Here is a 12,081-nt window from a genome sequence, read left to right on the forward strand (position 1 = left end):
TATTATTTCTTTAAAATATATATGTATTTACTATTTCAACGGACATTGAATTGCCTTAATGGCATCCATTATTAGAATATTTGGACCGTTTCTAATCAGTTTCTTTTCTTACAATTGAATTCTGATTTTGCTTTGCTAATGAGCATTATTGTCCTTAATGACCTTTGTTGTACTTTACTAGTCTTCAATTTTGAGACGTTCTTTTCTACTAGAACGTTAGTCTTCAGCTAATACATTTTGCCTATATGTTCTCTAAGTCCTTCCCTTTTGTTGGGATATAAGAAGAGCCAAACATTCTTCATCTTCTTATTTTCTTTTGTTGGGTTTTATAATGTTAAATAAATCTTTATTAGATTCTGACGGCTAATTTTGTACTAGAAGGGCTTGTTGAATCCTGGGGGATACACCCATACTGGGTGAAATATCTTTAAGGACAGTGTCTTAATTGACTGTCTCAAACTTTCAAGAATTTCCTGCAAGCTTCGTGATCAAGTATTTTCCGTAAAATTTCTAATAATTTTTTCAATGTATCAAAAAAATAGTGTTTTTTCACAGCTGAAGAGTTTGACTGGAAATACTGAAATCATGTACACTGAGGGGAATCTCAAAGTTAAATGCATAGAAATAGGGGAGTATCCTGATTACTTCTTGTCCTTCAATTAGGGTGTGTTTGGTATGGAGGAAAATGTTTTCCTGAAAAATGTGTTTTTGGAAAATAAGTGAATTTCTACTTATTTTTTTATGTTCGGTTGGGTAATGAAAAATAAGTGAATTTGTTACTTATTTTCTACGTGTTGATTGGTTAGTACAAATTTTTCAAAAAATACCACTCATGCCCCACCAACCCCACCCTAACCCCCACCACCCCATACCACACCTACCCTCACACCCACCCCACCACCCACGCACCCTCCACCACCCACCCTACCCACCCCCAACCAAATACCACCCCTACCCAACCACCACCCTCCAACCACTTCATCTTCACACCCCCTACCCCACACCATACCACCACTCTATCCAACCCTCCCACCCCCTCCTAAATTTTCTATTTCATATATTTTATTTAATTTTTATAAAAAATAAGAATTTTTTCTTATCCACCCCACCACCACGCACTCCACACCAAATTTAACCACGCAAACTTTCGATTTTTATAAAAGTAAAATTAAATATGAAGTAGAAAATTCGGAGGCGGTAAGGCGTAAGGGAGTGAAAAACTTTTTTTTTTTTTTTTTTAAATTACTTTTTTTGGAGGGGGTGGTGGGGGTGTTGGGTGCGTGTCGTAGAAAACCAAAATAAAACACTTTTCAAAACTTTTTCTTTTAAAAAAACTATGTTTTTTGGAGGGTGTTGGGGGTGGGGCGGCGGGGGGACGTGGGTGGGTGGGTCAGAAAACCAAAATAAAAAGGAAAAACTTTTCAATTTTTTTTAATTAAAAAAAAATGGAGGGTTTTTTTTTTTGTTTGGGGGGGGGATGGGTGATGTAGAAAACTCAAAAAAAAAAAAAATCAAAAAACTTTAAAAAAAAAATTCTTGGGGTGGGGAGGAGGGGTGGGGTGGGCGTGGTGGGTGGGGTTGTGGGAGTTGTTGGGGTTTGGTGGTTGGGGGGTGAGTTGGGTCATGGCAGGGTGGTTAGTGAAATTATTTTCAAGAACTTGGCCACTTTCCCTTTTGCACGCCCTTTAAAAAATTATAAATAAAACATGTATTTTACTAACTTATCCCTATTTCTTTCCAATAAGTACATTCTAATCAATATTAACTATTTTTAAGAAATTTAATACTAAGGGTAAAATGGAAAAAATTTAATTAATTTTATCTTGGTTTTTTAAATGAACAAATAATTTGGGACATATATTTTTAATAATATGGTCAAGTAATATGGGACGGAGAGAGTATTTAATTTTGGCGTTCTTTCAATGAATTTCAGTTTTCAATATTTAGTTTTTACTTTGATAAATCAAAATCAGCATGTACCCCCATTTGAGTTGATTGAGGAAACGAATGAACCTACATAAAATTTACGATGAGTAAATAAGAGAAATGACTTTGAAATATCCTTTGTACTATTTTCAGATTTTTTTAATTTTCGTATGTTATATGTTAAAAAAAGAAGAAGATCTCTTGTGAAAAATATAAATTAAAATAAAATTCTAAAGGCCTACAAAACAAATAAAAACATTGTCTAGTCCACTTAAAAATTATTCATTTATTATCTTTGATGGTGTAATAGTTTTTTAAAAAACTTTTATAGTGTATGTTAAGTTGATCTACAACAACACATGAATTTCCCTATTTGCGGACACAGCTAGATGTTTTGGGTGCTCAAGCAGAGTAAGACTTATCAGCGCCATGTGTTTACAAATCAAGTAAATTTACTATAGGTAAGTGATCTAATGAGGTGAGTATGTATATTAGTTAGCTATGATTAAATGCTAAGGGGTCGTTTGGTTGGAAATAAGTTATCCCAGGATAACTTATTCTGGGATTAGTTATCCAAGGATTAGTTATTTCACTCTCTTATACGGATAAAATAACACTATAATCTCGGGATAACTAATTTTGGAATTAGTTATACCACGATTTTATCCCAACTAAACATGGGATAAAGTCATCTCACATATTATCCCGGGATTATTTATCCTTATCTCTCGTACCAAACGCTCCCTAAGAGTACAAAACATATACTCCCTCCGGATCAAAAAAAGAGTCCACTTAGCCTTTTTTCTTGGATAAAAAAAAAAAAAAGTCCACTTAGCAAATCAAGAAGGTAGTTTAGTCAAATTACCTATTTTTATCTAGGAGTTAGTATTTTTTAGGGGTGTGTAAATGAAAGCAAAAAAAGCCGATTTCTTTTTTTGATCCTATGAAAAATATGCATTTATTGACTTGGTGCAAACATCAAATACAGAGTATGTTTTTTTACCTATTGTTCCCTTTTCCGAAATTTGGTACACTATGGCCATCCGGGCTAATATACGGCAAAAATATCACAACTTCCTATTATTTTGCACAGTTCATTAAAAAGTGGCAATTTTCCAAATAGCAAGTTGTAGTTAAGCGTGAGAACACCGACCGAGAACTTGAGTTCTTCGGGTCCAAAATTGGAGTATTTATTTGATTTTGGGCTCGAGTACGTACTCGTATACGAGTCATAACCAACTTTAATTTTTCATTTAATAAAAACTCAAAACAATAAACCGAGCTTAGAAGATAACCAAGCACCAACCTGTTTATACTTATTAGTATAAAACCAAATAAGCATAGAGTAAAATAATACGAACTGCTATTATATCATTAAGAAATTTGTAGATGCATATTCTTGAATCAATCTTCTTCCTTTTCAGATTTGACTCTAGGAACTTTCAAATTGATGATGGAGGATGTGTTGGTCTTCACATAGACCCCAATACTCTCAACGCCATAGCCATTTTGGGTGCCATGAAAAACACCAAAAAGATGACGATTTCCTATCCGAAAGTTGAAGTGTTTGGCATCCATTGGAAGGGTCCCAAATGGTCCATATGAACCTTTGTTGGTAACAAATTTTATAGTTTTCAGAACTACCGTAGGGTTGTTGTACTGGCTCAGTTTTCCTGAGGAACCGCTTATGCAAGTAATAAACTCCGATGGATAATCAAAGGCAATAAAACAAAAGTCCTCACATTCATTAAAACCATGTTTTTCTGACAGAAGTAACTCGCCATTCTCATAATACATGAATTGAAGTGAAAACACTACGTTTTGGCTGTAGTAAACAAGAATGCCACCTACTTGGTCTCGTCCCTTGTCATCCCAAACGGATGTAAATATACTACTTCCTCCCACTGGCCCAATTTTGATCATATCCATGTTATAATCTCGAGGAGATGAATAGAATTGTAAAGATTCTTATTGTCAGTAATAGTTAATATAATTGGGGTAAGAGAGCCTTAGATTTATAAGAGAAGAAAACCTTGTTCAGCGAGAAAAGAAGTGCTATTTTTTCGGAAAAGAAATCAAGCTACAATACAATCTCTCTCTTTCTAAGAAATTACCTTTGTTAGATTTAACCATGTAAGGAATGCGTATCCGTAGATCTGTACAATATTTATAACATTGAAGTAATTATATTGAAAGATCGAGTAATATATTTATAGAAGATAGTTTTAACTCATTAAGAAGTCTATGAGTCGTATTAAGCACTATTACTCGGAGCCTTTTCATACTATCACGAGTTTGTGTTTGTTCTTATAGCTTGAACATAGGAGTCGGGCCTTCATTCTCGCTTTCCATTTAATTCTGGATAAATTTACTATTAATGGTCACTAAACTATCTTTATTTTTATCAATGTCACATAACTTTGTTATGTCACACAAAAAACACATAACTTTCACCAATATAACAGAAAAGTCAAAATTGGTTGAATATGTAACCTTATAATGTACTGACATTTTTTTTTTGTGGGTTTAAATTGCCACATTAGCACTTCCTAATTAAAATCTTTTGCGTTATTAAATGGTATAGAAACCAATTTGGGATAAATTGAATGATTTTGAAGACAGCTTTTCGGAAACATGAAGATGACATCTTGGAATCAAGATTGTAGCAACTGATTTACCTCTCAACCTTTTCATTGTCACATGCATGCATGCTGGTATTTGTTATTCTATCGATCTCGAAAGTAGGAGTCTGGCGCTTAGTTTCTTTCCTTCAAGTAATTATAGCTTGGCGTTCAATGAATGAGTTTTAATTATTGTACTAATTACTTCTTCTAATAATTAATCGATGTGTATCCCATTGTTGATTTAGGGCCCGTTTGGAAAGTCATCCATGTAATTGGAATTGGGTGTAATTTTAGGTGTAATTACACAGTTTTAATATGTTTGTCATTGTAGTTACAAGGTTACTTCTTAATTTCTTTCATTTTTATTTTAAATTTATTTTTTACTTTTTAAATTGTTTTTATTTTTAAAAATATATTTTTCTTCGTACATTATTTATCTTTCATTTTATTTCTTATCATTTTTCAACCTTTAGTTCTTATAATTCATTTAATTGCTCGTATTTTTTATTATTTATTTGTATTTCATTATTTTTTAATTTAGTGTAACTACATTATTATTCTAGTTTTTGAAGCCACACCAACAAGAAGAAAGTTGAGGTAGCCCAAAGCCCAGCTTCATTAAGATCCCTATTTTGTAAATTGTAGTTACAAGGTTACTTCTTAATTTCTTTCATTTTTATTTCTATTTTTTTTTTTTTACTCTTTAAAGTGTTTTTCTTTTAAAAAAAATATTTTTCTTCGTACATTATTTATCTTTCATTTTATTTCTATCATTTTTCAATCTTTACTTCTTATAATTTATGTAATTGCTCGTATTTTTTATTATTTATTTATATTTCATTATTTTTTAATTTAGTGTAACTACATTATTATTCTAGTTTTTGAAGCCACACCTCTAATATTAGAAAAATTGAGTCATTAACAACTTGGCATATAACAAGTGATGACATTAAATTAGAATTTCGTTGTTAAAATGAGGTTATGGACTTATGTTTTTCTTTTCTTAAATTAAAGAAAAATAATTTGACGATGTTATATTTTCAGTTCCAATTTATTTGTTTTAATAATATTGACTTATTATTTCACATTGCACGACCTTTTTTTTTTCAATTAGAATTTATAGATAGTTTTTTTGGTCAAATATTTGAATAATGTTTTGACATTAAATTATGGGAGTTTATGTTGTGTACATTGAAATGAAAAGATTGTTTATAGTATCGAGTTAAATTGACCTCCAATAATCGATAACTCTCAACCTCACATAACACGATAATTTTGAGAATAGAGTATCGGTATATACAACTTAAAACTCTTTACCTAAAGATCAAAATCAGGAACCGGAATGTTGCTGTTACATTTGCAATTTACACTGCGTTCTATTAGTATAGTTTACGAGCAAAAGTGTTCAATTCGTATAGATTATAAGCAATTCTGGCCCTTCTCAGTTCTCTCATCCTACACTTCTCCTTTTTTTTTTTTTTTTTTTTAAAATTTCCTTTGGTTTTCCTTTCTATTTCTTCTTTGAAATCTTTTTTTTTTTTTTTTTAAGGTTATTTTAATATATTGTTTCATGCAGTAGGTGACTGACATCCTTATATTGAAGGTGAAAAGCAAAATACTAATATAAGTAACTGCCAATACAGGTTAAAGTAAGAATCTATATATATATATATAATTGTAGGACATAGACCCAGTGACGTGGCATGCCTCATTGCTCATGAACACTATCTATCTTTTTCCCTATTTTTTTTTTGCCTTTTTCCCTCATTAATTAATTCATTATTATCTACTCAATTCAACCGATTTTCTACCCGTTCCCTAACAGTCACTTCTTTTCTTTTCCCGTTCTCAACAATTGCTTGTTCTGATAATTACCCTTGCACACTTTGTTTTCCACATTTCTCTCTCTCTCTCTCTCTATTCATGGATCTGTTGGGAATAAAATAGACCCGCAAAAATAATATTCACGGTATTAGTGATAAACGCGGAACACTAACTTATGGTTAAATTAGCAAGAATAAAATGCGGCAATAATGACACAAGATTTTACGTGGAAACCCTTCGAATAAGGGAAAAACCACGACGAAGGCAATGATATCACTATAGCAAGGAATTTTACTTTGTGTAGTAACGAGTATAAATACTCCTAAGACACTACACCCTCAAAAGAAATAACACTCTTTTGATTTTCCCACCTCACTACAATATCACTCACACTCTATTTTTCTTAAGACTATTTTCTTACGACTTTATGGAATACCTCACTTTGCTCTCGCTCGGATGTATTGTCGAGATTTTGGTGTGTCTAGCAAATGATTTTGGTGTGTCTTCAAATGATAGAAGACTTCCTATTTATAGGGATGAAATGAACCTATTGATGTCATTAGTGACTCAAGCAAGCACTTGACAATTTGCCAAATACAAGGAAGATATTTTCTTCCTTAAAAACAAGAAATGTTTTCTTCCTTAAAATGAGGGAGATGTTTCCTTCCTCAAATTATGGATGGACTGACAAATCTCCTAATCCCATCTTGAAGGAATGGCTTTTAATTTGAGTGCCGACAAGTTCTTTGCACAATTCGAACTTGTCTCGGTACCACTTGGTTCGACATATCTGCAGGATTTTCATTCGTGTGAATCTTCTTGACTTGGAACAATTCGCTTTCCAATTGTTCACGAATCCAATGATATCTAACATCGATATGTTTTGTTCTCGCATGGTACATGGAGTTCTTGCTCAAGTCTATTGCACTCTGACTGTCACAATAGACAACATACTCCATTTGCTACAATCCAAGTTCTTGAAGGAATCTCTTGAGCCATATCGTCTCTTTCTTGATAGCCGCAATATACTCATAGAGTTGTGACACGCAACTTCCATTTTGCCATGATATAGCTCCCCGAAAAAGTAAACAAATATCCAGAGTGGATTTTACTAAACCTTATCAAGGTCTGCCATATCGGAATCTCTGTATAGCCCTTCAAGATTGGATTTGATCCTCCAAAACACAAGCATTCATACGGCGTCCTCTTAGATACCGAGTATCCTTGGACTCTTCCCAATGCTCCCCGGATTTTCGAGAAATCGCTAACAACATTGCGTAAAGCAATATCTCGTCGAAGTGCATACTATTGCATACATTAAACTTCCGACAATTTGAGGAATAAGGAATCTTGGCCATTCTTTCTTTTTCCTCTCGTTGTTGTAGGACACATCTTTTTTTCTCGATTTCGGATGACCGGGAAGAGGTGTGCTAACCTTCTTAGCATTCTTCATGTTGAAGCGCTCCGATTACACGTTCTATGTACTTTTACGTGACAAATAAAGCTTCTTTTCATCTCTTGAACGAGTAATATTCATGCCCAAAATGCGCTTAGCATGACCCAAGTCTTTCATGGCAAAAGACTTATTCAACTGTTTCTTCAACTCGTCAATCCTGGAAGCATTCTTGCCTACAATCAACATATCATCCACATATAGCAGAAGGATGATAAAGTCATCATCAGAAAATCTTTGTACAAACACACAGTGACAATAAGTCTTCTTGTAGCCTTGCTCCCACCAAGACTCAAACTTCTTGTAGTTGTCAGAGCTTTTGATCCATATAGACTCTTCTAAGTTTTGCGTACAAGATTTTCTTTACCTTTTGCCTTAAAGCCCTCGGTTGTTCCATATAAATCTCCTCTTCTAAGTCACCGTGAAGAAAAACGGTCTTCACATCCATTTGCTCAATCTCAAATCAAGACTAACGACGACCAAAAAGAAGCATCCGAATGGAGGACATTTTCACGACGGAGAAAATATTTCGTCAAAGTCAATACCTTTCCTTTGACCAAATCCCTTAACAACCAACCTAGCTTTGGATGCGGGCTTCCAGCTGTATTCTTCCTTTAACTTTGAACACCCATTTGTTCTTCAAAGCTCTCATGCCCTTAGACAATTTCACCAACTCATAAGTATGGTTCTCATACAGAGATTTCATCTCATCTTGCATGGCTTCGATCCGATTGATCCTTGTGCTCATCTTCCATGGCCTCCTCATAACATTCGGGTTCTCCCCATCGGTGGAGTAATACATACTCATTAGGTGAATAACGGGAAGAAGGAACATCTTGTCTAGTAGACCTTCTAAGTGGAATATATCATCCACGACTTCGAGAGTAGAAGCATCTACCTCGTCAATGGAAAGTATTATTATCATCATCAATTCTCGAACATCATTCCGGGCATCATCGTCATCGAGCCCACCGACTTCATGACATTTGTTTGAGGAACTTGATCAAGATTAACTAAGCCCAGAACTTGAAGATTTTATCTTCTCCGCTTTGTTAATATCTTGATAGGTTTGATCCTCCGTGAAGATAACATCGCGACTTCTTATGACCTTCTTCTCAATTGGATCATATAGCTTTTAACCAAACTCATCAAGGCCATAACCGATGAAGATACCTTTGCCTTGTCTTGCGATTAATTTGACCTCTCATCTTTAGGCACATGTACAAAAGCTTTGCAACCAAACACTTTAAGTGGTCATAGAAACATCCTTGCCATACCAAACTCGTTTGGAACATCTTTGCAAAGCAACCGCAGGGGATAGATTAATAACATGTGCGGCGGTCAACAATGCCTCACCAAAGGTCGACAACTTTGCTTCGGAAAGCAAACATCTAACTCTTTCCATCAAGGTCCTGTTCATCCTCTCGCTAAACCACTAAGCCGAGGAGTCTTAGGAGAGAATCTTGGTGTCCGATACCCTGTTGCTTGTGATTTCAAACGGTCCACAATATTCACCACCGTTATGTGGAATACACTTGACTTCTTTCCGAGTTTCTCTTTCAATCGAGGCACGAAGCTTAAAGACACCCAACACTTGGTCTTTAGTCTTTAAGACGTAGACCCAAAGTTTCAGCAATCATCGATAAAGGTAGCGAGTAAAATTGCACCACCCAAAGTCCTTGTCTTCATTAGACCCATAAATCAATGCACCAACTCAAGCAACTCGCTTCTGTCTTTCTTGAAGGAGGATGAGACTTGAAAGAAACTCTATTTTGTTTTCAAGCATCATAGTGCACACTTTTCTAATTTAGCACTTTCGAAATTTGACAATAATTTCTTTTTGGCTAGAACATTTAGTCCTTTCTCACTAATGTGGCTAAGCCTCTTATGCCGTAATGTTGAAGAGCTATTGCTCTCAATTGCATTCACTATATCAACACGGTAAGGTAGTCATTATAGACCACGACGCTTTTGCCGAGTCACAATCATGGAACCCTTAGTGAGCTTAAACTTTCCAAATCCTTGGTGCTTGACATATCCTCATCATCCAAAACACCAACGGAGATCAAGTGCAAACGAACATCGGTGCATGCTTTACATTGTTTAAAACTAGTTTAGTTCCAATACTAGTTTCCAAACAAATCGTTCCAACACCGACCATAGATACGGTCTCATTACCCGTACTCGAAGTTCCCAAAGTCACCGGAGTATAGGATGAGAAAAATTCCTTCCTTGATGTCACATGAGATGCGGCCCTTTTGTCTAACCCGACTTGACTCGTCACAAGCAATATTTATTAGATCCGCATCAAGGACAAGAATAAGATCTTTAAATAGACGGCAACACGATTGCCATCTTCTTTCTTTTCCTCATATCTCTATTCTCCTTTTTCAAAATCAACTTTCTTTGTGTGCCCTTTTTTATGATGATAGCTAGAAATATCTTTATGTCTACTTTGAAATATGATGTTCTCTATTTTGAGAACTACGATTCTTGCCTCTCCCTGAGTGTCGGTCCAAGACATCGATGAGGAGGAACCTTGAGATTTTCTTCTCATCTCTTCATTTTAAAAGCCCTTTCTTGGCAAGATCCGTAGAGATCACACCATTCGGATCAATTTGATAATGAAGTTCTAATAATTTCCCAAGAATCGGTAGGGAACCAGTAGAAACAAGCCTTGAATTTCTTCATCAAAGTTAATGCCCATGAAACAATCGGTTCATGATCCTCGAAAAATATTGATGATGATGTCATTGCGGAACCATCATGGTATTTTAAACCCGGCATTTGCTTTATCAAGAACATCTTGTTGTTACCAGCTTTTCCGAGCATACAAACTTTCAAGATGCTCCCGTAGGAGTCCATGTGTCTCCCCGAAATATGGTTCAACACGTTATCGTCAACCCGGCTGTCTAATAAAGCCGCAAACCTCGCCGATGCAACAAATTCCACTCTTGGTCGATTTATTATCGGCTTTTTATTTGCAAAAGGAGTTCATGAAAATTCTTGACATAGAGCAAATCTTCCATTTTGCCCTTCCAAATGGCATAATTTACGCCACTCAAAGTAATCATTCTACTAGTGTGGCTTCTTTTATCACAAATACAAATACTATTTTATTCGAAGACCAAAGTAATTCTTTTCGATGTGGAAGTCATGACCACGTCTTGCAACCGTAGCATACTCACCACCTTGGCTCGATACCACTGTTGGAATAAAATAGACCGCAAAAATAATATTCACGGTATTAGTGATAAACGCGGAACACTAACTTATGGTTAAATTAGCAAGAAACAAATGCGATAAATAATGACACCAAGATTTTACGTGGAAACCCTTCGAATAAGGGAAAAACCATTCATGAGATTTTGATATCACTATAGCAAGGAATTTTACATCTGCTTTGTGTATAACGAGTATAAATACTCTAAGACCACTACAAACCCTCAAAAGAAATAACACTCTTTTGATTTTCCCACCTCACTACAATATCACTCACACTCTATTTTTCTTGAGCAATATTTTCTTCTTAAATTTATGGAATACCTCACTTTGCTCTCACTCGTGATGTATTGTTTGAGATTTTGGTGTGTCTAGCAAATGATTTTGGTGTGTCTTCAAATGATAGAAGACTTCCCTACTTATAGGGATGAAATGAACCTATTGATGTCATTAGTGACTCAAGCAAGCACTTGACAATTTGCCAAATACAAGGAAGATATTTTCTTCCTTAAAACAAGGGAAATGTTTTCTTCCTTAAAATGAGGGAGATGTTTCCTTCCTCAAATTATGGGATGGACCCAACAGGATCAAGCACCATCACTCGACCAAAATGAATGTATTCATCTTCAATTGCCAATTTATTTAAATTCAACCTCAATTTAAAGTTCCTCTGTTCTTCACTCATAGATTTCTTTACTGTTCCTCAAAATCGAAAAAATGGCTAAGGCTACGATTCTCGCAGGAGAAGAAAGTTTCAATCAGGATTGCACCGACGATGAGACAATCGAGGCGATCCGCCATTTTTTAATCCAGAGCGATTCTAGAAAAGTTTCAATAAGGATTGCTCTGATTATGATACCTTTTCATATTACTATGAAAATCCTCTTCAAAGAGCGAAAATATACGGAGGATAAGTCCGAAGGGATTACATCGATGAGGCGTGGAGATAAGCAACGTGAAGGTATATCTTTTGTACGTTCGGTTACCTATGTGTCTCACTGCTCGTATGGATAATGTTGGAAATAATAATTC

The 12,081-nt window shown here is 35.0% G+C and overlaps 1 protein-coding gene across 1 annotated transcript; it reads right to left on the reverse strand.

Moving 5' to 3' along the window:
• Positions 1 to 3,330: 3,330 nt before the first annotated feature.
• LOC132061198 (inactive protein RESTRICTED TEV MOVEMENT 1-like) lies at positions 3,331 to 3,855 on the reverse strand. Its single transcript, XM_059454056.1, has one exon. It carries the CDS (start codon positions 3,853 to 3,855, stop codon positions 3,331 to 3,333), a length of 525 nt encoding a protein of 174 aa, XP_059310039.1.
• Between the last annotated feature and the right edge of the window lie 8,226 nt (positions 3,856 to 12,081).

Source organism: Lycium ferocissimum, chromosome 1, assembly GCF_029784015.1.
Source record: "Lycium ferocissimum isolate CSIRO_LF1 chromosome 1, AGI_CSIRO_Lferr_CH_V1, whole genome shotgun sequence".
NCBI classification, from domain to species: domain Eukaryota; kingdom Viridiplantae; phylum Streptophyta; class Magnoliopsida; order Solanales; family Solanaceae; genus Lycium; species Lycium ferocissimum.

Bases quoted from the DNA above. Each gene is read 5' to 3' on its own strand.
- LOC132061198 (XM_059454056.1), bottom strand. From the start codon at position 3,855: ATGGATATGATCAAAATTGGGCCAGTGGGAGGAAGTAGTATATTTACA.